This window comes from Dryobates pubescens, chromosome 5, assembly GCF_014839835.1.
Source record: "Dryobates pubescens isolate bDryPub1 chromosome 5, bDryPub1.pri, whole genome shotgun sequence".
NCBI lineage: Eukaryota > Metazoa > Chordata > Aves > Piciformes > Picidae > Dryobates > Dryobates pubescens.
Genome location: NC_071616.1, coordinates 21,629,882 through 21,657,622, shown reverse-complemented (window position 1 = coordinate 21,657,622; position 27,741 = coordinate 21,629,882). Strand labels below are relative to the sequence as shown.

At 40.8% G+C, this 27,741-nt stretch overlaps 1 protein-coding gene across 1 annotated transcript in view; it reads right to left on the bottom strand.

Moving 5' to 3' along the window:
• Window positions 1-27,741, bottom strand: part of AHNAK2 (AHNAK nucleoprotein 2) — a 69,628-nt gene that overhangs the window by 24,780 nt on the left and 17,107 nt on the right. Inside the window, exons 2-4 of the mRNA XM_009903811.2 lie at window positions 25,034-25,140; window positions 24,444-24,580; window positions 24,145-24,163 (exon numbers count right to left, since the gene is read on the bottom strand). Of these exons, the coding sequence (XP_009902113.2) occupies window positions 24,145-24,163; window positions 24,444-24,580; window positions 25,034-25,140 (263 nt within the window). The remainder of the gene's footprint in view (window positions 1-24,144; window positions 24,164-24,443; window positions 24,581-25,033; window positions 25,141-27,741) is intronic.

Sequence of the window (27,741 nt, the reverse complement as noted above, 5' to 3'; positions counted from 1 at the left end):
AAGCTTCCAAACTTGACAGAATGGAAGGCATCCTCATTAGCCATATGTAGATCAGATTACTAATCTCTCCTGTGGTATTTTAGCTTCAGAGAACTACAATCAACTCAGAACACATCAGAGCTGCCAGGCCATGCCCCCTTCAACCTTCACAGAATCATAGAATCAATAAGGTTGGAAAAGACCTCAGAGATCATCAAGTCCAACCTATCACCTAACACCTCATGACTAACTAAACCATGGCTTCAAGTGCCACGTCCAATCCCTTTTTGAACACCTCAGGGATAGTGACTCTACCACCTCCCTGGGCAGCACATTCCAATGTCCCACAACTCTTTCTGTGAAGAACTTTCTCCTCACCTTGCGCCTAAACTTCCCCTGGTGCAGCTTGAGACTGTGTCTTCTTGTTCTAGTGCTGGTTGCCTGGGAGAAGAGACCAATCCCCATCTGGCTACAACCTCCTTTCAGGTAGTTGTAGAGAGCTATAAGGTCTCCCCTGAACCTCCTCTTCTCCAGGCTAAACAATCCCAGCTCCCTCAGTCTCTCCTCACAGGGTTGTGCTCCAGACCTCTACCCAGCCTCATTGCCCTTCTCTGGACATGTTCAAGTGTCTCAATATCCTTAAATTGAGTGACCCAGAACTGGACACAGTACTCAGGGTGTGGCCTGATCAGTGCTGAGTACAAGGGCACAAAGACTTCATTGCTCCTGCTCGTCACACTATTTCTGATGCAGGCCAGGATGCAATTGACCTTCTTGGCCACATGGGCACACTGCTGGCTCAAGTTCAGCCTACTGTCAGCCAGTACCCCCAGGTCCTTCTCTGCCTGGCTGCTATCCAGCCACTCCATCCCCAGCCTGTAGTGCTGCATGGGGTTGTTGTGACCAAAGTGCATCACCCGGCACTTGGACTTGTTGAATGCCATCATGTTGGACTCTGCCCATCTGTCCAGCCTGTCAAGATCCCTCTGGGGAGCCCTTCTACCCTCTAACAGATCAACACCTGCTCCCAACTTGGTATCGTCTGCAAACTCACAGGACTAGACCTGATGTTTATGGTGGCCAGTTCTAGAAAATTGTTTTATTGCAAACTGTAATTCGGCTGAAAAACCTGCGTAATTTCCCCACCCACTCCCTCCACCCCAAAAGCTTTAGTATTTGTAGTTTTTGGGAGTTCAAGAATGGAAACTGATCATAACCTTGTTTAAAAGATTAGATGGGGATTTATGAGCCTAATTTTAAACACTTCTGCTTGAAAATTCTGGAATTCATTCATTAAGGTCTTCACTGCATGTATCTTAATAAGCATCCTATGAGAAAAAGAGCTGCAGGACTGATGCTTGATTGTTTAATTTGCTTAGTGCTTCTAAAGATTCAGGTGCCAACAGTGAATTTTATGGCTATTACTAAACTTCCAAGAAACAATACGGTCTTAGTCTTGTGTCATTGCTGTATTTTTCAGCTTGGATAATCCCACATGCCTTGTGGCCCAGCAGAATGATTTAATAGAACATTGTTTGGATTGCCAGAGCATAGCTCTTCTGAGCAGCACTTGAAGACTAATTACAGCATTGATGCCTGATGGCTGCAACTAGGTTTGCTACTGGAAAAGGAAAGCATTATGTGGGAGAATTCTTGGGCTGTGTCACTACTGCTTCTCCTGTTTTACTCAGCTGTAACTTCATTGACATCTTAGCTGTCTACTACTGGAGAAGTGCAAGGTTGATTTGCTCCATTCTCAGGACTTGAAAAGTCCTGTATAGTTTGTACTGTTGGTTTTCCACCATCCAGTGAGGCATATCCTTTGAGCCTAGGCATTTCCTTTGAGCTTAGGGTACTGCAGCTATCCTACAGCTTCTAAGAGAGACAAAACTTCTAACCCAGATGTCTTAAACAAGTGATTCTTACAATGATTAGGTGACCAACACCTTCAAAATCTTCCTATTGCTAGGACTTCACTGCTCATAAATTCCAAGAGAATTAGATCATTTCCTGCAGTGACACCTAAACACTTCTTTCCCATTAGGATGCCACTTTCAGGCAACATATGACACTACTGATTCTTGTTCGGCATGGATGTAGAGAGATGGATCTGGCCTAGCTGACATCTCATCTAAGCCTGGACCAAGACAGAAGTTTCTTATTTTTCACCATCAGTGCTGCATGAGGCACATGGAGGTTTCAGATGCTTGGTAAATATTAGCATGTGATTGTTCTCCTTGACTTTGCTAGAGGGGCTGTGGATTGAGGTTTGCCAAAATATTGCCAGAAAAATCCCTTGCAGTTAAGAGGAAAATCTGTCAGCATAAAAGACATCTTTCACTCACCTCAGGACAGGTAGGATGGGATAGTCTGCCTGTGAAAGTCAGTAGTAAACTGTTACCTCTCCTAAATAGTAACTAGAACTCTTTCCTACAAAATGGAGCAACAAATTATGGTCCCCCGGGCTAATCAAATTGTAGCTGAGATTGCATGGAGGGACATCAGTTACATAAGAGATCTTCCTTCACAAAGCTTCACATGGAGGCCTTTCCATCCATGTAGATTTCCCTGAACTCTGCCTGCTCTGCACCTCTACCATAGCTAAACCATGTCATAAAAGACTTCTTGTGCCCCCAGTTCCCACTGTAAACTAAGATTTGCTTCAGATTTTTCCCCAGCTCAGAATACTTACTGCCACCACCACCAAAAATCAATGAAAGAAGGAAATTACAGTACACAGATTAATTCCTTTTTCAGCAAAGCCTTCTGTGTATAAAAGACTGTGCCAGTAAGCTATGATTTATATGCATGTCATTCTCATGCCCCAAATGCTAGTGATGCCAACATTTTATAGGTTTTAACTTTTTTTATAAATCCTGGACAATTAATGCTTTGTTCAAAATGTTTTCATAAACAAGATGGAATTTACATCAGTGACTACTTCTAATAGCCACTGAACTGACTTCAGAACAAGGGAATTTTTGAAACTAGACAGTAGGAGTTATATAGGCTGGAACACTTTCATATCATATGACTAAAAAGTGTATTTGCTTTTTTAAAATGCAATTGAAACAAAACCAAATTTATCTTTAACTCAGCAAACCAGCAAGATTGTTTGGGGTAAAACCACAAAAACATAAAACCAGGTTATTTGTCTGGTAATTCATATTTGGTGAGTAACTCTCTCCAAAACCACATTTAAGACATTATCATCAATTTAATTTACGACTGTATCATTGAATTCAAGTCAATTGTGCTTGAATGTATTGTTTAAACTGAATAGAAATCTGGCTTTAATTGGGACATTGGCATATAAAATTACCATACTCTCTATACTTTAAAATCAAATAAAACAGCAAATAAGAATATCAGAGATGTTGTTAAAAAACCCCAAAATGTCCTTTGCTGTTCATCCTAGAGCTTTGCTTACAAATTATGTCCCTTTCACTGCAATTCTTAGATGTGGGCTTTCTGGTTTTTTATGATTTATGATAGAGGGTTTTTTGCGCATGAATGCAGTGAGTATAAGCAATCTGTGTATAACTTTTCCTTACATCAGCTTCTTAGGCATTATCTTTCCTGCTATAAGTTCCTTTGCTTTGTTCTGTTTTATTTAAATTTGGTCTGTGGTTTTGTGTTTGGATGGTTGATGGCTTTGGGGATTTTGTTTTGGTTTGGTTTTGTGAATTGGTGTTTGTCTGATGTCTGTTTTTTTTGTCAGAGAGAACTAAAATGCTGTTGTGTTCTTTTCCCTGGAATTTTAATGTAGATCAGTTAAAATTGACAAGTGGCAGTGCACTTACTTCTTACAAAGACACAGGGTAAAAATTGATCATCCTGAAGTAATATCTTTACCAGAAGTTCCTTCGTTCCATGTGCTGACTGGCATGAATCATAGAATACATACATAGAATAAACCAGGTTGGAAGAGACCTTCAAGATCATCGCGTCCAACCCATCAACCAATCCAACACCGCCCAAACAACTAACCCACGGCACCAAGCACCCCATCAAGTCTTCTGAAAACCTCCAGTGATGGCGACTCCACCACCTCCCCAGGCAGCCCATTCCAATGTGCAATCACTCTTTCTGTATAGAACTTTTTTCTAACATCCAGCCTGAACCTCCCCTGGCGCAGCCTGAGACTGTGTCATCTAACATCAGCAACAGTTTCTCTTAACAGACAGAAACCTATCTGTGGTAAACACCTCTTCCTGCCTGAAAACTCATATGCTTTGCTTGGCAATTTATAATTATCTATTAATAAATGAAGGTAACAACCTGTGCCTTTTGTTTCCTAGCATTTTGATGTTTGCTGGTTACCTCTACTTAGCTATGATAAGAAACAAACAGTTCTATTTGTGTAGTACTGTGGAAATGAACAGCCTTGAATCCACATCCAGTGAGAAGACTTGTGCCTTGACATGGCCAAGGCCAGGACATCTTTTTATCAGGTCTTTTCTGACAATACAAAGCACACTCTGAATACATAATGTGATTTGTATTATCAGTAAGGAGAAGGAGGAGTGAATAACTGCGACACAAACAGCAACAGTAGTAAGTTGGTATCATTGTCATTGTTGGCACTCTGTTTGACCCAGCAATATATTCATACATGTAGGTCAGCAGTTTTCTCAGTGCTCCCTCATGTGAATAAATAGGGTTGTGCATCACTGCTGTCAGGGACAGCTTCAGCTGGCTCCTGCCATCTCTCTTCCTGCAACTGTCAGTCCCTGTACCTGCCGATCTGTTCATCTCTATGCCTTCAGGCACCATGTCATGTGTCTGTCACTTCTCAGGCACAAATGGCTAGTCACTGCTAATATATTACTCCAGAATTCCTCCCATTTTTAAAATTCAAATCTTTTCTCAAAATGCCTTATTTTGTCCCCCAAAGCTTGTTCTCCCTCTCTGAAGGTATTGTAACTACTGGTATTCCTTTTTCTCCCTCAGAGCTTTCACAGCTGCCTGAGCAGTGCTGCTGCAAAGTCCCACAACCCCTTTTGATTGATTCTTGTATTTGAAATAGGGAATACTTAGAATAGTTAGAATATTTAAAATCATAGGTTCCTGTTCAGAAAAGCAGGTGATAAGAGGAACACTATTCACATGCTTGGCATTCAACTTGGTCTCTCAAGAGCACTTTTTTCCAGATAGGTAAGTTCACCTGACTTTAATTTACTAAGAAATTTTTCACTTCAGGGCTATGGGCAGAAAGGTAGCCATTCAAACATTTTACTTTTTCCTTTGACAGCCTCAGTGTATCACTTTCCATGTTTGCTTCTTTTTAATACCCTTTCCACCATCTCCATTATTTTGCCGACTTATTAAATTAATGCACCTTGCAGTGAGATAGTTTTCTCAGGATATCCCAGTAGATCAGAGACTGATGAATAAATGTAGATCAACCAGCTAATTAAAATGTCACTGCAACTAGTCAGTGTCATCACACAGCTATTGCATTCTTGGTGTGTGTTTGTTTGGTTTTGTTAGTTTTTTAAAATGACTGAGAAATGGCCAAAATTATATATTTTTTAAAAGCTCTCACAAAGTGACAATGACAGCAAAAGGACCACCTTTTTCATCTCAGCTACCACTTTCTTGATACAAATATGAATTTTTGGTACTCAAAAGAACTATTTTCACCACTTTCCAAAATCAGCTGTGCTAAAGATCTCTGAATCCACAAGCAGATCTTTGTGTTCTGCTAACTGCTTCAATTGGCTTGACAAGGCAGAATTTGCTGATCCCTGTGCTAAAAATGTTGTGCAAATGGTACGTAGGAGCACAAAAATAGTTATCCAGTATCAGCAGCGGCTTGAAATGTTTCACTATTTCTCTTTGTTTCCCCCAGAGCTTTTTCTCTCAAGCTTGCGTTACAAATGGAAGTGGTGACCTAATGCTACATTAAAAGGGACCAAAAGCAATACTGTAATGCTTCAAGGTCTGTTGTTAAACAGAAAGAAAACATTAGAGTTTTTTTGTCCAGAACTCCTGTCTGGAAGCTACATGTCACAGCATCTGCTCTAACACTATACCCTACATTTCACCATGAATTTCCTTAGATAAAAATGCCAAGTTTAAGGACCATGAACAAGAACAACCAGGAAAATGTGAGTGTAGCAAGGCTGCTCAATGAGAGGGGCTTGCCTATGGCAGCTCAGGGCAATCATCCCTACCATCCAAATCCTCAACAGTTTGGTGGAGTCATGTCCTTCCAAGCAAGCAATGCTGGAGGAAAACGATCCTGCAAGCATCAGATGGCAGAAGTAAAAATCTGAAAGTGTCTGCAAATTAACTCTTTCATGCATGCACCATTTTCCTTAAGGAAGCCACCACAAGGTTTAAAGCACAGCTCTCAGTACAGACTCTTGCACAGTCTGTGTACACTTGATCATAAGTTCCAGCAGGCCCATGACATTCCCAGTAAGCAGTTCTAGCTAAACTAGGGAAAACCACCAGAAAAAAAAATTCAAGAGGTCTATCTTCTACAGCACATTCGAGAGACCTGAATTCATTCCATTGTCCTGCAAGATCGCATAGACTGAGTTGCAACAACTGCTGGGCAGTGCTCCGGGGCACGGCAGGAATGCAGCGGCTGTCACTCTATCCAGGCAGGACACATGGCAGTGGGGAGATGCGGGCAGAATGTCACGGAGGAAGCTGCCTCTCCCAGCCCTCCATTCTCAGGAATGTAATGTTACTTCACTTGAACCATTGCCAGGAAGACATCAGGGGCAGCCGGCAGCTCCACCTAGACGAACCAGCTTGTCAGCTCTAAAGTGAACAGCAGAAAAAGCAGCCGTTCCACCTCAGAAAACGTGATAAAGCGAGGAGCAGCACACACACACACACCCCATTTCGTGTTTCGCCTCTGTCCTGTGCTGAGAGTAGGACCCTCCCCACCAAGCCCTGAAATTCTTGTCTCCCTAACTGTTTCTGTGGGATGAAGACAAAGGACTAGTGTGTGGAATGAAGATAATGATTTTGCTGCTAAAGGGGTTTAACAGGCCGTATTATCTCCAGGACGCTATCGGAACCAGCTCTGCCTGTGTTTAAGCACTACTCCCGCCTTTGTTTTGCATTTGGTTTGGTAATGCCCCCTGGCTGCACTCTGTCACCGGGCTGCATTCTTGTACTATGATGAATGTAGCTCAGAATTCGGAGCCAAAAGTAGGGGCTTCTAGCACAGCAGAGCTCAAGGAGCAGCTACTCCCAAATAACCCACGTGTGAATAGTTTCCTTCCAATCAAGGCATGAACAAGATGTTTTGATTCAATGCTTTGGTATGTTAAGCTGCCCTTGTCGGCAGTTAGAGTACTTCATTAAAAGCCTTCAAATCATCTCATCTCAAAACCTTCAGAAAACAGAAAATATACGTAAGTTACAGTCGTCAGTCTCGCCCAGCCGGAGACCTGCTAGTGACATTAGCTCCTACTTTTATCAAAAGGAACGATACTCTACTCTGCAAAGTACATCCAAATAGAGAAATGTCTAAAGAATTAAGGTTTCTTACAGACCGTGGTGAGCTCTGAAGATTTTATAGAGCATTTTCTACAGGTTGACTAATTTCAGGGAAGATGTGGAAGAGCACTGGCAACTAAGAAGAGATATAAACACTACCATAAAAAGAGAAACTAAAAGCTCCCAGATGAAAAGGAGAGTGAACGGCTTTCCCAAGAGTGTGTGTTTATTGATAAGCTCTGCCCACAGATTTAAAACTATTAAAAGCATGGCTGCTTACACTTCACAACAGAAACAAAACCTTTAGTGAGCTCTTTAGTCTTACAGTGGTCCCATCATTCCTCTAATGGTAAAGATAAACTTAATAGAATACACAGGACATTTCAAAGCATGAGAATAAATCACTCTGGTGGGGCTCTGCACAGAGTTTCTCAGCCTGAGTCATATTTAAACATGAAAAGCACAGGGCACCTTTCCTACCCCCCTTCCCCCCAGCTGTCAGATTGACGTTTCCCAGATCCTATGTTAATGAGTTTCATTAGTCTGATATTTCACCTGTTGCTAAAAAAAGAGTAATGTTTCATAGGAGTAATACACTGTTTGAAAATAAGCTCTTAACCCAAGTTTGTTGTGAGAACATAATTAGAATGATGTCCAAAAGAGACAGCAAAAGCAGGCAGCAGTGCTTGACGGTACCTGAAATTGTCTCTCCTGGTCCATCCCTCCTCTCATTAACTGAAGTTGAGCTGCAAGTGGCAGGGTAAAAAGACAGCTGGAGAAATGCTCAGGGCACCCACCAGTTGCCCAGAGGTTCAGTGCCGTTTCCCCTACCCAATGGTTCTGTCTCAGAAGTACAAGTTGTGCATTATTTCTGTAGTTTTAGTCTATCAATTGCCTTGAGGTGCAGGTGCTTAGTCCTGCTCTGTACCTGTGTGTTTGCTTGTCTCAGACAGGAGTTTTCCTCTCAGATTTTATGTGACAGGATGGGTTTCCAATGTGTGGTTTACTTCCTGACTGAATTCCCATGGTGTTCTGGTGTATAATTATTGTGATAATTATGTGACATCAGGACCCTCTTTGGTAATTACCAATCATGGTTTTCCCAGGACAACAGGGCTTCTATTCTCACTAAAGTCAGTAAGAGAAAGAAATTACATTTTAGCAGTCGTGGTTATGTGCATCCTAGCTCCTGGACTGAACCAGAATTTTTTTACCATCCTCTTGGATGGGGCAGAAATGAATTAGTGCTGCATAGCCAAACAAAACAATAAAGACAGGTCTTTATTGACACTGACTTTTATCTCCTGGGACTCTCAAAAATTTTATCTCTTGGGATATACTGCTTATACATGTGACTGAGTCTCTACCAGTACAGTTGCATGGATACTCAACAAAAAATCTCCCAATGTGTCTACCTGGATGGTCTAGATTTTAAGAAAGCCTTCAGGGCACGTTGCAAGTGAAGTGTTCTTGCTTACCAGATTCAGAAACCCTATCAAGAACTACTGTGTAGTCATTTGGTTATCCAATATATTGATTAGGTACACTGAGGCTTTTTTGCTTCTGCAAGAAGCCCCTTTGCCTATACAACAAACTAGACCTGGAAAGGGAAAGCAAAGCTGACTTCCTTTCAGAGTGAGGACCAGTTGATTCCCACTGTCCTCCCTGTTAGATAGCTGTGAACTCAGCTCTTATCATGTCTTGTGTAGAAGCAGAGGCAGGTGGGTGCCTATTGCAGATAAGGCCCATAAAGCTCACTCAAATTAACTTTCCCACATTCCTTCTTCTAGCTGATTCACCCCCCAAGAATCCAGGCTTCTCCTAGAGCAGATTGCCTGTTCCACCACCAAAGCACAGCCCTGTTCAGATTTATAAATTAATCAGATTAAGACATCTATTAAAAATTATCATTCTGCCAGTATTGGCTGATTGGCAGTCCTGGAGACTTGGTTCCTCTGGCCACAGAGTCAGTATTGCTTGAGAAAACGTGGCCATAATCCCAAAATGTCTCTTAAGGTATCCCAGTACTGACTCAGAGAGGTATCATGGGAAGCTACTACTTTCTCCTCTGACACATTAACAAGGACACATGTTAATCCATGGTGATTTTGGCAGAGAGCACATTTTTCCCCTAAGAGTAAGTCTTAAGAATAAAAATAGTGGATCTACTAACATCATGTGGAAAACCCAAAGCAACTGATAAAGACTTACTACTCCAAATCAGAAACAGACTTTTCAGCTTAAACTGTTTCAAAACCAATGCTTAAGAAATATCCTCCTGAGAATCAGTGCACAGTAAAATTTTTTGTATTTATATATATACACATACATACATATATAGAGAGAACATTCACACTAAAAATCTTTGTGATCTAGGAGGACCTTTTACTCTGCTGATAAAATTCAGTGCAAAATTAAGTGTCCAGATGCAGGAATATTAATGGAGTGACGCTACTTGGGCTGTCTCTCTGGTATGCTGGGCATAGCCCCTCTCAAAACAGGAATGTAGCAAATGCCTTGTAGTTTTTCCACAACCTTTTATGGGGGCTTTTATATAAATATCTGCCCTTGCAAACAGGTTTTCAGCTTGAGAGAAAATTCCCTGGGCAACTTGTTTGAATGCAAGTCACCACAAAAGAAAATTTCTTTTAAGCGTCTAAATTCCTTAATGTATGTGTAATAAAAGAGATATGGGATGTAGGTGACAGAAAACTATTATGGGAAAATATTTTACATCAAAGATAAAGTTAGTAGTTCCCTCACTTTATTAAAATAAAAATATTTTCTGGAGTTAAACAATGATGGTGGCAAAGTAGTATTTGGCATAGCTTACTTCCTCTTGGTTTTCTGTGGTGTAGAACAGTCTCTTCAAAATTAGAGAGAATTTCTGGATGCAGACTGCAGATTTACAAACGTATTAAAACTCATTTACAGACAATCCATCGAATCAGATAAATTAATTAGTATAGTTCTGTTCACATCAGTGCAATTAAAATCTGAATAAATTGACTATACATTTGGGGTTTAGTCCAAAAAAAAGCTCACATTTCAAAATAATTCAACAAACAAAATTATTCTTAAAAGTATTGTCTCCTTACTTTGATTCATTGATTTTCACCTCTTTTTAAAACATCTTTCCCTAGCAGATGAATACCTTGATGCAGGATTTTCTAAAGCTGCCACTTGAGAACTCTTACAAAATTAAATCTGTGAACTGAATTTTTGTTGTTTGAAATGATAAATGATTAGACATGCAAAAGACTGAAAAGAATGTCAAGTTCTAGAAGGCAAAACTCAGGATGACAAACTTTTGTTGCACAGTATTTAAAAACATAGAAAGAACTATTTGAATCTCTCTGTGTGGTTTTTAAGTAATTCAGTGCTCCTTTTCCCTCTCTGTGCCCGTACCTCGTGCACTCAAAAATAAACGAACATGCTTGCCTAATAGATTAGAGGAAAACACAGCTCAGGTAAGGAAATACATTTCAGTTTTATGTTTCACAGAGGCTAGTGTAAATGATAGGGAAAAAACATTTTTTTATAAAGACTCATTACTGCAGTTCTGGATTTCTTTTTGATTAAAGAAATTAACTATGCTGCAGTTTGTCCTTGTGGCTACTGAACTGAATGAATTGATAATGGTAAATGAATTGATATGGGCAGAGCTGTTCGAAAGCACTAAGGCGGCTATTACTTTGATTTGATTAGCAACCCTAAAGCTGATTCATAACATTTCCAAACATTCAAAGCCTCTCTGTAATAAGAAAATAATGACATTTTATGGAAATTAGTAACTCACTCTTTATCATAATGGTCTATGCACACACAGGTTAAATATTTTTAACTCAGTTAAAATGGGATGCATTCTTTTTGAAGGCACATGGTAACATTTTTCCTCAACAAACAGCTGTGCTAGATTCAGACTAATTTATAAGGGTGAGTAAATTATATATTGCCCTTTAGTCACTTCAAGAGCTCCACTGAAATCAAAAGCCTTGTACCAAGACAAAGCTTGCATAAGGAAAAGGAAGAGCCTTGGGCTTCAGTTACAGTAACTGGCATCTACTGCAAGTAGATTCTTCTCTCAGGTGGATTCTTCAGAGTCATTTAAATCTGTGCAACAGGACAATCAAGTGGCTTGTCTCCACTTTGCAGAATGGTAATGACCACCTTGATTTGCAGAGTTGTGGAGAGTTTGAGTGCAAGGAGATTGAATGGAAGGCACCTGGAGATGTACTGTAGTAAATCTGTAGGTTTTTCTGCACAACCTCACAAAGAGTATTTAAAAAGCAATGGTCTTTCACTATGTATGCTCTCTTGCATCCTGCCTCATTTATCAGAGCTAGTGAGGACTCAGTGAGTGGGCTGTTGTTCATCATGTGCAGCAGAGAGACTGTTGCTCTCTCCTAAGGAAGGAGCATTTGTGCTCCTTGGCCCAATACCACACACGGCTTACAGCCAAAAAGCCACAAAGAACAATTGCTACCATGAAATTATCCTGTCTATTGTTTAAAAGATGGAATAATTTTCACTTTACCATCAACAAACAGAAAGCTCCACCACCATCTTATGTTTTAAAATACTGCAGCCCCTAATCCTCCATGAACTGTCAATCACACTTTAGCAACCACTGATATACTTTAAATAGTGCTGCTTGGGTCAGTTTTAACAGCATTTTACAATTACACTGAGAGTAGAATTTGGTTTTTTCTTCATTGCAAATACTTTGAACTCTACCTAATCACACTTCAAACATTCTTATGGGGAAGGTATGACCCCGTTTGACCAAAAGGGAGTAAAGGAAACAGAACAGCACTGACATGATCTCTGAAGAAGGCAAACAGCCAGACCTCTCCTGTTTTCAACAATATCAGGAGTCTGACATCTTTCAATGCAACACCTGGTGCAACTGGTGTAGATGGATAAGGGACCAAGATAACCAATGGGTAGCCCAGAGCAAGTCCTACTTCTGGAGCTACTAACTGCAAAATAGGTCCTTTTACACTTCTACACCAGGTAAACCTACCTTGGTAAGATTATCCCAAAAGGCTTTGAAAAAGCACCAGGGTGAAGGTCTCAAGGGCATATGACCCAGAACCAACAACACTAAGCAAGGCAGAGCAAACAGGGCCAGGGCTAAAATGTAGGATCTCCAGGAACATGTTCTGGTCATGGGTTTGGTTAGGAAAAAAGTAGTTCTTTGGTTTTGGAACACAGCTTGGCCAATGCTTGATGCTCGATTTTGTTCTTGATCCTTGGACCTTGAAGGCCTATTCACAGAGGGCAGGTACAAACAATCTGCTGCTGCAGGATTATCCTCTGCAGCTGGAACTTCTGGCCCAGTTAAAAAAATTCTGGACTGGTAGTTACATTAAGGCTTTGAGGGTTTTGCTACTCTTATTGCTTAGACACATGTGAATATTACTTATACATTGCTCCATGCATCTCTGCAGCATGGAGTGTCATGAGCACTTCACAGATACATGCCTGAAGAGAAGGGTCTGAAAGTTTCTAGGGAAGTTTAAGCTCTCCCTGTTGAGCAGTGCCAGCTAATGGATACTGGAAAACACATTTTTTATTCATGTGTTTTTTATTAAATGTAGCTGTCAAAAAAGAAGAAGGTTCATGTTCCTGAAAAGGTGGAGAATTGAGAAGAAAAATGGTTGGAATAAAGCATTAACAGGATTATGCCTACTCTGCCTAGGCAAAAATCACCATTTCTGTAGAGCCCTCAGGACAACCTTTAAACTATCTGGCTCAGGCACTAGTCGCTGTCTAGCTATGGGATTTCAGCAAACGCTGTAGGAACCCAAACAACTCCCCACGGCGGTCTATACTTGCTGCACAAGTCATTCCTCCCTGTCCCCAGACCAGCAGGATAGACATTGGCTCAGCATGAATTGCACCTTCTCGGTGCTGCATAGACACAACTGGAGGGAGACTTTAACCAAGCCTTGCTCTCCCTGCCATGCTGCAGATAATGTTTTCCAAGCCTTTTTGCAGTGAACTTAAACCACCTACCACAATGTGATAATGCTCACCTCTAATAATTTTGCTGCAGTAAAAGTAAGGAGGTGAAAACAGCATAGGCAAAGTGTTTATTTTCGTGATGATAATTTTCCCCTCATTTAATAGGTACAGATTCAGATTTTGTCCTCTGATCTAAATGTGTATTCTGAAGCAGTTGAGTTCAGTTGGATTTATACCAGTTCAATAGCAGAATTTGGCTTGTGATCTTCAGATGACAAGATCACTTAACAGACTTACTCATTTCTCTGTAATATATTCTTTGGGTTTTCTATGAAGTTCCTATTCAACAAGTATAATAGTCTAACTATGATACAGTTGTGTGGCAACAGTGTACCACATAAATTAAGCTAACTCTGGGTAGTATCACCAAAAAAAATGTGTTTATAGCTTCATGCCAGTTTCTGACTAATGCTTTTGTTTGTTGCTATAGCAAACCACACATGAATCTGCTAGCCAAAAGAAGTCAAAAGTATGTTTATGACTAACCTTAGCTCTCTTGGGATTGAAAATATGAAGTAAAAAAAATTCCTCAACCACAACATGCAATGCGAAGAGAATATGATAGGAAACACCTTTTTTGGCATGAGTTACTATGAACATTAAGAGACAAGAACATCGTGAGTGGAAAACATTAGGAAATGGGAACTGTGGGAATAACCAGCTTTAACCCATGATGATTCAAACACAACTTTTACTTCACATCACAAAACTGTCTATGCAGGACTTGAGTACATTGCAGGAAGTCCTGGCTGTATGTTAATGGATAGATTTAAACCTCTGAATTCTGGACAAGCTTTGGATCACACTTTAAAACATTTAGATATCATTATTTCAAATTAATTCTACACTCTGCCTGGACACCTAGGACACTGGTGTTCACTTAATTTCTATTGCAATTTATACTTTGGTAATTTCTATGAGCCCATCCCAAGACTAGCACCTCATTAAACAAATAGACAATGGAGAACAATGCCAGCCCCAAAAAGCTCTCTGTCAATCTGGGAAGAGCCAAAGGGAGAGGAGGTTGGACAGAGAATGTGAGAGGCAGAGACAGAGAGTTAACTGCATCATCCACCCAATCAGAGGTTGAACTCAGTTGCCTTGCCCCCCAGTTCAGGTTGCCCACTACGTTACTGTGGGAAGAAGAGGAGGAGGGAAAACCGATACAGCTAAAGTGATTCCTAAACGAGCATAGCTCATAACAAAGTTACATTATGTCAGGCAAAATTTATACTAGTGTTGCCCTGTTGTTCTTAATAACCCCTTTCTTTCATGAATTAAAAAAAAAAATAGAGTCGACTCTTGCTGTATAGTGTACAGATACAGATTAGTTTTTATCAATGTTTTCTATTGATATGAATTACTCTGGCTCTAAGGCTATCTAGCATCTTTTTTCACAGACCTGTACCGTGCATAAAGTCATATGATTGTCACAATTCACGGCAAGTTCTTCCAATGTCTATCCCAACACTCAGCAGAGAGTCTTGAGTTCAAAGCTTTAGTGTTCCAGGTATTGCCAAAGGGGTGTTCATGAAAGACATCTTGATCCATCAGTAGGATAAACAAGACAGCACCATAAACAGTAGCTTACAAGAATCAGTAGCACTTGGATGATACCTGCTGGTCATTTACTACCACAGGATCAAATCTTGAAGTATAGAGATTTCATTTAGGGCCTGCTCAAGCGTGACATTCATTTGCCTCAGTGAAACTGATACATGGCATGCTACCTTGCATTCATCTTGTGATTCAGACTGTGATATGTGCTGAGATCAGCTTTGATTCCATCTTACACAAGCCAGCAAAGCACACAGCACCACATGCATTAATCAAGCTTGCACCCTTGTATGAGTAAACACTTTTGGAAAAAAATGTAAACATTTGTAGATTAGCCATGAATTCAACTGATGTAAGCAGCAAGTAGCACTAGATAGCAGTGTTGCAGAAAGTGAAAAACAAATGCAAGTAAGATATAGGCAGAAATTTTCCAGTTATAGCCTAAATACCACTCCTGGACTACAGATAAATTGCTGGTGACATGCAGAAGGCCATATGAGATTCTCTTTGCTTTCACATACTTTTTCACTTCCTCACATTTGGCAGAAAATTAATGTTCAAGTAAAAAACTATATATACCAGACTTCTTTCCTTTACACTGAAAACTTGAAAACAGCTTTGGGTAGAGGAATCACCATACAGAGACCATTTGATAATAGTCACTTCAGTCCCTGAGACTCACCCCAAAAAGATCTGCTCTTCTCTGGAAATGGTGTAGTAAATAGAAATCATAAGTATAGTTGCCAGCCAGCTCTTGCTCTGAATGACTTTCTGATCTGTAGTAGCAGGAGGCACCAGTTACTGGTACTTAGGGATACATATTTGTGTAAGTACAGTGGTACTCCATGAGCAACTTCCTCTTTGGACTCTCAGAGGGCATATTTACCTCTTGCACCCTTTGGGGAATATCAATCACCCATACAGCATCATGTGGCACATACCAATATGCCAGCTTGGCAACAACGGTGTTTGGTCATGATCATCAAGAAATTCCCTGCCCCTCCAAGAGATGAAAGCATGAGAGCTCTCCCTGCCTCACAGAGACAAGGCAGCAAAGGAAAAAAACACCAACATCTACTTGCTCAAAGTCAAAAAGCAAGTCGGCAGCAGAGCCAACAATAAATGCAACCCAGATGTCCTGGATTCCACCTCCTCCCTGCACTGTGCTGCCTCTCTTAGCTCAGTGCTGGAAGGAAATATTTTACATTTACTCATCTCTCTTTTTCCTTTGTCAATAGAAATTAAAGCAGGCATCTGACTGCCTAAGCCTTGAATACTCCAAAGGTTTCCAAGGCTTGCAGTGAAGGCAGCCAACATTTCTATTGAATCCAGCCCTAATGGACAACTAAAGGGGATTTCTTTGCCAACTAGCCTATCAGTGCAAAACTCATCTAAGCACATATTACATTTATATAAATACGCATTGCATATATATATTTCATGACTTTGCAAAGAACTAACTGCAAAAAGACCGTTCTTGCAACTCAGATGAGCAGTGAACAAACTGATCTACTGCTATTAAAAAAAACCAACAACACAAAAAACAACAAAAAACCCAGACAACACAACCAACTCAAATACTGCATCATTATTTTTGTAACTATAAGTTTAAAACAAGCCTCCAAACCTTTTAACTTTGTTGAAAGTAGGAAGCTCTGGCTGGATGATTCTTGCACTGAACCCACTCAGGTCTGCTCAAGGACTTATGGCTAATTAGCACTAATTTTCTGTTATTTTGTGTATGGAATGTCCAAATATCTACAATTTGCTCATTAATCTATCTATAGGTATTTGTGTGGAGGGCCACTTCTAGGTATTTTCCAAAAAATAATGTAAATCTCATTTTCATGGGAATAAGTCATGTCCTGTCAGCAAAATCATTACTGGTGTCAGCCCAAGATGAGTCCATGTCTCTGAGCAGCACAACACACCTACTTGCAAATGCAACTCCATTTCTCCTGCCTGTGATCATAAAAATCCAGCTGGGAGTTGAAGGTGTTGTGTGGCTGTTGCTATAACTCCACTGCCAATGTGTTGCTCTGGCTGCTGCTGGGTACTTCAGGGGAGCTGGACAGAAGTTAAAAAGAAATGCAGCCCTGCACATTGTATCCTCCTTTCATATGAGCACCTCAGGGGCATGACAGTGGGAACAGAAATTTCAGTAGCTGTAGGTCGCCTAAAATACTTGACTCCTCTTTTGACTCTCTCTCTCTCTTTTCCTTTTTTCTTATTTTTTTTTTTAAACTAGAAAACAAATATAAGCAATGTTTTGCATTCAGACCTCCAAGTAGAGGTCTCTGCCCCTCCATTGGGCAGCAGCAGGAGATCCCACATAAAGCAAGATCATAGTGCTCATGCTCAGTTGTATTATGTGCCTCCACCATGAGCACTTTGTGCAAGCCCACATGGTGGTAAGTGCATCCACAGCTTTGCTCCAGCCAGGAGGGATTTATTATGACTGAGAATTTCTGAGTTCTTCTAGACAATGAAACAAACCATAATGCAGCCCAGAAAAGCCCTCCTTCTTCTTCTGTAAAATTGTTCCCACTATTTCCACATTATTGCCACCTCTGATCTGCTCAGCTTTCTTGATACAGAGCTTCTAAGTCCTCTGAAGTACATCCAGGTAAGTGGCTATAGATTACTGAACATGGTGGGGACCTTAGCCTGCCATAAGGGTGCAGCAGCAATAAATGACAAGTGCGAGTCTCGACAAATAGGGATGTGTTGTGCCATTTTGGTGCAATAATAGTAAGTTTGACCAATTAGAGCTGGCCTTCATGCCAGGGACATTTCCTTCTGCAAAATCTCTGCAAAGTAGGAAACTCTCACTCCTCAAAGATGCTGCAGCCAGGTCAAGGATATTGCTCCTTGCTGCAGTATGTCAGTGCCAATTTAGCAAGTCCCAGCTCCCTTCCTCTGAGCACGAAGACTCTGGCTGGCCTTGCATGCAGTTCCAAGTGTGTCCAAGAGCCATAAACTTATCACAGTCCATCTCTGTCTCCTCACAAGAAAGGAGTTAGTGGAGGCGTTAGCATGGTCTGTTTGTGCTGGTGTGACAGCCAGCTCCTGTTTTGGATTAGAGGATGATGTTTTTCCCTTCCTCTCTATTCCTTATCAGGTATTTAAATGAGAAGTTTTTGTGGGAAGGAGATGTTGTTCATGGTTTTTTCATACCTCTTTTGCCCTCTCTTTGCTCTGGTGCAAATGAAAGCCCCAGGCCCAGGTTCATGGGCTCTATCTATGTGTGCTGCCCAGGGGCCTGACTTTTGTCAGTAGGGCCATGGAATAACAGTGTGATAGTGGAAAGGTTCATGCAACATCTGAACCTACCTAAAGTTCCCCACACAGAGGGCTTCTGGCAGAAGATCAGCTTTCAGTGCATGTCACAACTTGGGATAGCATTGCAAAAGCTCTTCTTCCCTATCACAGGGCAGGGTGGAGGTCTGCTGACTCCAGTCCTCATTTTTCAAAGCAGGGCAGAGGCTGAACATGAACCACCAATGAGCCCAAACCACAAAGGAATGCAAATAAATTAATAAAACACAGCTGAGAGCAAGTAGCACAGCAGTCAGCAGAAACACCCCAAACACCCTGACAGCTCTGAGGACTGTTGTGTATCTCACTGCTTACGTGCCCATACAGCTCCACGGCACCTGGGTCTGATGCAACATCTACAAGGTGTTTCCCCTGGGCTGTAAAGGCTGTGGGTGCCCACGGGGGCAGGGAGGGGTTTTGCTAATGGGGTTGTTTCTCCTGCTATCTCCATCCAAATAATTTCATTCACAGGTTCCTCTTAAGAAGGAAGTAGTTGTTAAATCCACTGTGGACAAATAATTCAAATGCAGATGTAAGATCACAGTGCCATTACTAAGTGTATTCCTTTCATAACAGTTCTGTGAGGGTTCTGCCTCCATCCAGTTCTGTAAATCACTGAAATGTCCCTTTATAAACACCTGTGTGTGAAATAACTTCCAAAAGTCTGCTTTACACCACTTACAGGGTCAATAATTTTCACATGCCCCAAAAGAAGAGAGTGATAGCAGAGCCTATTACCCTTCATGACCACTCTGCTAGCACTTTCTGTAGGAAACCTGATTAATAAGTTAGTATCACAGCTGCATGCATCGTTGCCTTTGTAACCATCCATGACTGTAAGTACAAATGCCTCTTGTAGTCATCCCCATGTGAGAATGCCCCAGGTTGCCTCCAAAATGCTCTCTATCTGGTTATTTTCATTAGGCACTGAGCTGTTCAAGCTATTCATTGCACAAATAATTTTTTTCTCATAATCAGCCCATTATGTGAAAAAGTCAAGGAGTGTAAGGACACAGTTAATCTAAAAATCAATGCAACCCTTCACTAAAGCATAAATCATATCATCTCTGGCATATATGAAAATATTTAGGGAATGCTTAATGACATTTCTGTGTTCATTTAACTTACTTGCTTTCAGGCGATTTTAGGAGCAGGAATAGCTTAGCTCATACCAGAAAACATCAGCAACTGAAACCACTGCCTTTCTTGTGATAGCTTCACAGATCTTTGACTCATATACCTCCCAATAAACACAAACATATTTCAAACAAAAAACTCAACCCAACCATTTGGACACTTACCTGTTCTGAGGGAGAGCTGCTAACATCTTTGAGGTTCACCAAAAACTGATTTCTAACTGTTTTTCAGAATAAAGATACTTTCCCCCTTCAGAATACAACGGCAACATCAAATAAAGCAGTTCTTGCTGTGTAGAAAAGTTATTATCCCATTTTCTACCACATTCTAATTTTTCTCCTGCACGTGTGTCCTTTGAGTCTCCTCTACATGCTAAAATTTTCATTTTGGAATTCACTCCAAATAATTCTGCTAAGGTTGAATCTTTGGATTAAAATGAGAATGACAGTAAAGTTCCTGAATGTATTTATTTTGAAGGCTGACAGTCCAAGGGCTGGATTCTGGGGCAAACCACACAGCTAGTAAATTAAGAGGTGACCTGTAGAAAGCTGAATGACATTAGCTTTCTAGGGCTGGCACAGGGTGTAGGATACTTAAGGAAATAAGGATGGCAGGAACTTATTAAATATAGGAACTTCTAGGGCTTACTGCAAAGTAGAAGATTTTATATGCATAGTTCAGTAGACTATTTAGCTAGGATTTGTAGAAATGGGACAAAATACCTGTAGGTTGAGGCCTCTGTTTTTCAGTGCTGGCTGACTGAGGCTGCAAACATGCCACTCTTGAAGGGGAGAGAGCTGAGAGGTCAGTGAACAGGTAGAAAGGTATTTAAAATCAGATGACTGCATGGATAACAGCTGCTCCCCTGACTCTGTGAATGTCAGGCACAGCCCAATACTATCAAAATCAAGTAGTGTTTGTTCTCTTAACTACAGAGAAGAAATAACATTTGCCCAGCAGTGAAGAATAGTTACTAAGTCTTTGGAGTCTCAGGCATTTATCAGCAGGCTTGGAAAATATATAAACCTTATCTCCTTGTTTGTGTTTTTGAAAAATAGATAACTTTGCCCTCTGAAGACACTGCTATCTTTATTGGGCAGATGAAATGGGCTTGGTGGCTGCTCTTCTTCAGGCACTTGCATTCCTTGCTCCACGGAATTTCACTAGGATTTGGGCTGTTACAGTGGCCTGGGACTCACTCTCTCCAGAGCTGCCATCCCTATGCCATGAGAGCAGATGGGTCCTCTATCAGTTACCTTGGATTATTTATTACTTGCATGCCATAATAATATTAACAAATTTTGACTTGTTCAAGCCACTCTGGACTACAGGTTTGATCACATTTCAATGGTGAACCTATGTGTTCCCCTTCTCCGACAGAAAATTGCCGACCAGTTCTCTACATATTTTCCAGATATTTGACTACCTGCAGCTTCCTTTCAGGAAGCTAAGTATGTTGGTAAGAAGTATTTGGAACATGAAAAGTCCTCTCCTATCCTGAAGTTTTGTTTTCCAATATAAAATGAATTCCAGCCTTGATTTTAGAATATGGAGTGAGATGAGCAAATACATGGATTTAGCAAGTTTCCCTAGGTGCAGCTCCCACTCCAGGGATAGGCACAGTTGCAGGGCATCCAAAGGACCTTTCCTGCCACAAAAACATTGCATGTGGAGATACGGCAAGCTAGTCTTGGTAGGGTTTAATCTTATCTCTGTCAGAAGCTGAATCCCCTTGTATTACTCAGTGCTGTTCCACCACTTAGATTTGGAGGGAGAAGCCTGCTAAGCAGATTGGAAGTTACAGCAGAGGGAAGCAGGAAAGGCAGTAGCTGTCAGATGATGTCAGGAAAACAGCTTTTAAGTGTGCTAGGACTCAAGGATGTGGCAAACTGCCTGAAAGCAAAAGCTCACCCTTGCTCTGTCTGCCTGTGCCAGTGCAGAGGGAGGTTCCTTCCTCACTCAGAGTGCGGCTGATGTTGAGGCCTTTTGAAACCTTACTGGTTTGGATTGAACATGCAACATGGAGCCCAGAAACTCAGCAAGATGCTTTTCCAGAGGTAGAAACACTGATTTTTCCAGTGCATATTTTGCTGCTCCCTGATGTGACAGACATTATGGAATGTTAAAACAGCTAGAAACAAATGAACAAAACAAAAAATGGAATCTATTTACTCACAATATAAACCAGTAACTTTCATACTTTTCAAATATACTGCCTTATATTCTGATTATTTAGGTCTTCTCATATGAAGGATACTAGGAAAAAATGCACAGGGTGAACTGACTGCTTTGCCTTAGTAGAAAACTTAAGGGGAAAAAAAAACAAAACCCAAACAACCCAAAGTCTTGTGCATCTTTAGAGGTCCAAACCAAGGAAATGTATGTTCCCGTGCCTTTTACAAGGCATGATGCCTGCTGTATATCCTACTCTCTCCACTCACAGTGACAATGTTAAGTAAAGTGCCTGTGAAGTTCCTGGTGTGGTTTCTCAGAGAAAGGCGTCTCCAAGCATGGGGCATTGAACCCATAGAAGTCAATAGAAGGTTAACTCAGATCACAGCTATTGCCCTGACCATCCATTACAGACTTCTGGATTTTGTTTCAGTGATGAGCTTCAAGTACAGCCAAAAGTGAATAGAGGCACGTCGACCTCATAGTTGTGAATACAGACTGAGCATCCAAGACAATTAAAAGCAGAAAATACGTGCACTCTCCAAACCCCTGGTGAATCAGTGCTAGAAGTTACTGCTGCCCTGGCTGATTGAAAAGCCGTTAACACCCGCTGCAGAGGAGGTTGGAAGGCAGCCATCCATGATGGATTGCGTACGAGCACTGACTAGACTCAAACTGACTTCAGTCGCAGATTTACACAAGCCTCATAATCTAATAGGAGAGTTTACTTTACGAGAGTGCCACACCAAAGATAGTAAAATGCGATTTTAGCTAACAAATCTACATGCCTCCACAGCAAAGCTACAGCCATCATGGAGCATGTCAGCACTGCAGAGTGCCTGGCACAAATTTACAGGTTTCAGTTTATTGCTGAAGAGTTATTGTTAACTCCATTGTCATAGAGTTACTGCAATTAAAAGTTCCAGTCACACTTGTAGTTTTTATGCATAGCCAATAAACTTCAATACATTGAGATGTTATACATTTTCCTGTGCTGTTGAACATCTGAAACATTTTCATGATGGATTTTTGACTTATGTTAGATTTTGAAAGTAAACTGGTCGTCATAAACTGGGTTTCCTCTGCTTTTCTTGGATCTACAAAATTCCTTGTAGTTTTTCTTTATTGTAGTAAGAGACATAGCAAGGCAATACTTAGAAGTTTTCCCTTGTGCATGCAGCAGGTGATTATAATCTAAGTACTGTATCCCTTCAGAGCCAACTTTCAACTTTTTGCGTTTCTTGTTTTGCAAATTATAAAGAAGACAGGTTAATTTTGTTGTAGAGGGATAAACATTGGGTGTTTTCTGTCATGTGAGTAATGGTTGGTTGTTTTTTTTCTCTTTTCTAACAAAGCTTTAAGGTCATGTACTCTTCATTCTTTCTCCAGATGACTACAGATACAAATCCTACTTCTGATCATCTGTGTTCATGTGTTCAGAAACATATTAAGGTACCTGGATGGGTACTGAGACAGGTGGGCAGAATAATTTTACCCAGCTTGCTTCCTAGCACTTTGTGAACTAGCCTCAACAGCCTCACAGAAAACATAGAGGATCCCACTTCTACTGATGAGGTTATAGATCTGTTTTCTAAATTTCTTGGGAGTAATATTGGTCTCAAAGACCACTAATTTACAGAGATCCTAGTGCCAAGTCAGTATGTTATGATATTGATCTATATCTATATATCTCAAAATGTATCTATTGAGAAATAATATCCACACAAATAGAATTCCTCTTGTAGAAGCACAGACACTATAAGAATCCAAACGTGTCTATGGGGAAAACAAATAAAAGAAAACTCATGCTCATCAGAAAACAACTTCACTGTAAGTAAAATGCAATTTTCACTTTGCAGATCATTGCAATAAGTGGGACTGGCTCTTTGTACTACAAAGGAGAGTTTCACTATCTCTGAGATCATATGTCAGGTTAAGTATACAGACAGAGGAAGTAAGAAAAACAACATGTGTGATCTGGAATAGAAATTACTGAATGGAGGGGTGTGTATGGGACTAAGAAGCAACATCCTTATGAAAAATTTGGAAGGCTTAGTACACAGGCTTGAAACCCCTGCATTAAAAATGTGAATCAAAAACTTTTTAGCAGGTTGAACACATTCACTCAGCCCTGATATTACTTCTTCCCGTACAGAAGAAAGACATAAAGCTTTATGCCAGGTGGGATGCACCTTGGCTGAAGTTCTGCTCACGCTTTTCCCCAGCGGTATCGCTTAACACACAGCATCTTCAAGTTTCTCTTATCAAGTAATGCTGCTGGGAACATCACATCTTTATAAGCAGGATGTCCACTTTCTGTATCAAAGGACACAAAACACACACGCCCACTTCTCTTTGCAATTTTAAGAACCCATCATCTACTGCAAACTTCTGTGATCTGCATCAGAGGTTAAAAAGAAAGAAAGAGAGAAAGAAAAAGGGGGTGGTTGTTTTTTTAAAACAAAGCAAAACAAAACAAAAACTTACCAAAAATAACTGAAGTTCTCTAAAGTTGCCCTGAAGTTGAAATAGCCCAGAGCACCAGTGCAGAGCCTGCCTTAAACTCTTTCTCACTCCCACTCTCTCTACAGCAATTGGAAGGAGGGCTGCGCAGAAATTCAGCAAACAATTTTCCTTCTGTGTCGACTGGGGCGTTCCTCTACGGGCAGAAAGGGGATGGCTAAACCTGGGTGAGGCTTGTTGCTATCCCCATGCCAAAGAGCGCTGTCGCAGATTACACAGCCTGTGAAATCCAATCCCTCTCTCTGCTAAGGCAACAGCTGTACGGCTTCAGCGGAGGCAGCAGCAGCGACTAGACCCTGGGTTTGCTGCTGGTCAGGCTCTTCATGCTGGGGGACGTGGAGGAATGGGGGTCTGTGGGTTTCTGTAAGCTGTGTGTCTTCTCCACGCTCCCTGCCTACAGCTGCAGGCACAAGCGTACGCAGGGTGGAGATAACGGGGCAATTTCCTCGGGACCGAAGGTATATGGGATGTGGGCGCCCGCACAAAACAAACATTTCTTTTCCTGAAATTCATTCCCAGCCTTGCTTCAGGACATAGGCGGTAATTAACATTATATGTATTAGTAAATTCTCATGCAAGCATGCACACACACAGGATGCAGTCAGTCACAACAGCATGGTTCACATAGGTTTCAAGGCTGTTCTAGTAGCCTCTTTAAGTTCATTTTTAGTCAGCTGTTTAATCTTTTCCAAAACCCCCCTGAACACTGAGCAGACAGACCTTACACTGAGTGAAGCATTACCATGGCTCGGAGCATGGGAGCGCCGGTGTGCCTACTGCTGCCTTTGCAGTGTCTCCTGACACTAAAAGAAAGACACTTAGTGCCAGCAAATCCAAGTCCCTTCTCTCTCACCTGTTTCTATTTCTCCACTCTCTGTAAAGGAAAGAAACTTGTAATAAACAGCTTTTTCTTCCCTCTCTGAGAAATTCCACTGATCCTCTGATTCCTCCTCTTTGAAGCTTAAAAAAATAAAATAATTAAATCACAGAAACAAATTTCAGTCCAGGCTTCCTTGTTTCAGAAAAGTATTTGGCTGCTCCTTTGAAAGCTGTCAAATAAATGCGAGGTGAAAGAGGCTGAAAAATACAAGCGACACATAAGGAGCCCTGGGAGTGTCCTGCAATCATTTTGACTGCTTTGCCAACACACCAGAGCAGGATGTGAACAGGTGAAAAACACCCTAGCCAAAAAGAAAACCCCTCTGCTTACAGAGCAGCCTCCTTTCATGTCAGGGCAGATGTTATGCTGGGGATTTTTATGATGTTGGCTCTGAATACATCTCAATACCTGAAATCCTGAAATGCTGGACCCAAATTTAGAATGGGCACACACAGCTTCTACAGAGGGCACCTGGAAATCTGACAGTGTGTAGCTCTGCTCCCATCCTGTGAGACTACTTAACACAGGCATTTAAAGAAAGTTAGGTCTTTACAGATCTACTGTATTTATGTTAAAGCAAATTCTGCAATTATTTTCATAAAATTAATATATACTATTACATCTAATGATGCTTTTGATATTAATTATGTAAGATCACACATATAGCTTAAATTAGAAATAATAGATGCAATTTTATCTAATTAACATACACAGCTTGTTTATGAACCAAATAGTTCCTCATAAAAATGTCTTTATATTGTGTATATATAAAGTATGCAATATATAATGTATAGAATGTGTAATTATATACTATATATGTAATTATATATAACTAATATAAATACTATGTGAAGCACTATGCACTTCATATGCACCTTCTATCTTCTTGTGACTGTGGCATCCACATCAAGAAAGAAAAAATGTATTGTCTGTGGCTAATGCAGGGAGTCCTGGTGGTGAAGGAGAGAGGTGAGGTGATGGGACTGCATCAGCACAGCGGGTGCAAGTCTCTTCAAGGTGGCATGTTTCAGCTGCAGCTGCCTCAAGGATGGATATGACCAGAAGCAATAAAGGCCTCCTGAGGTGTGGCCAGCAGCAGGAAAGTAAACTGTGATAGCTGAGAAAGGGAGCAAGACCAGTCTAATACCTAGGCTTTGGTTTGCTGCGCTTCCATCCCTATTTCTGTGCTCAAATGCAAGGACTATAGAGGTCCAGCCTTTCTGAACTGTATTTCAACATCATCATGACAAACAACACATATTTTTAGAAACAGGCAAAACAAGAAGCCCAACCTGAGACTGTGGTTTGGTGCAGAGACAGCTCATTTGGATACAGAAATCTGGCTCCTACCTCCAGAGCCAGCGGTGCAAGCCACAGCTCTTCAGCAGGGCACAGACCTGCTGTGACAGCAGCAGTGTGCTCAGTCCTTACTCAGTGCTTCTTTTCATTTCGTGTCTTTGCTGAATATGCTGATGGGCGTTGTCTTGATCTTTTATGAATTTTTAAAGCCCACATGAGACGAAAATGGGCTATGGTGAAAGAAACCGACTGTTTTTCCACAAACCTGGAAGAAATTACTATATTCTTTTTCAAGGTATTGGGAAATCTAAGTTCATTGCTGCTGGCTTTTTTCCAGTTTCATCTCGGAACTGAATTAGGCCCTAACGTCTGAACATTGTCCTGCTGCTCAAACACCAGTGAATGCTACTCCTATGTTGGAGATTTATCCCCACATAACTTCAAGCCTAAAATCTTCCTTCCATATGGCAGAGTTCTCTATCAACTTATTTTACTGTTCTTTGACTGATATGGATGCATAATGTTCACTTAGTTTATTTTTAAATATTAATTGATTCAACTGCTTCTCTACTGAGCTATTTAAAAAAAATGCTACCAAGCTGATAATTTCTAATTCTCCAAATGATTCCACCACAAAATAGATGACTTATTCAGTAAGCATATTCCAAATAGCCCTTGTGTTTACTCTTTTTGATGGATGTTTAAATATTAAGAGAAACTCTTTGAATTGCACTGAGGCAATATTGAAAGTTCTGCTCTGCTCTATTGCCTTGCCAGGGAGTAGCACTGTATCTCACATTTCTCTATCCCACCTCTAACCCCATTTCCCAACTCCCTATATTACAGCCTTGTTTTCTTTACTTGGTTCACAGGTAATGCTAAGAACGCCCAATGGAATGACACAAGCTTTCTTTTATTAGTGTTATTCACACCCTGACCTGTGAATGGCCTGATGTTAGGTTTGCACAGAAAGGTGTGCTGCTTTCCTAGCAATTGAGAAATGGGAATTTCTTTGTGTTGCCTTTAGTCCAAATTGAGAGACAAAAAGTGTTCACTGAGATTATAGTTAAGCATACTCTGAAACAGACATTATTGTAGTTTGTTGTGGAGAATGCAAGGGTGCTTGTTCCTATACTTTTTCCTTTTTAGCAGTTATGAGTCTTTAGATATATGGAGGAAAAATACGACGACACAAACTTTCACATGTAGACAAGACTGGGTAGCAGATAATACCACCTACAGAACATGAACTTGTCAGCAAAGTTCAGAATGGAGGTAAAAATTGAGGACCTCTAGCTTAAAAAGAAATGGGCTGCCAAGAGAAGGAATCACAGAAGAAATAAAGAGAAACTCAAGATCCGTGAGAACAGAAGATGTAGAGT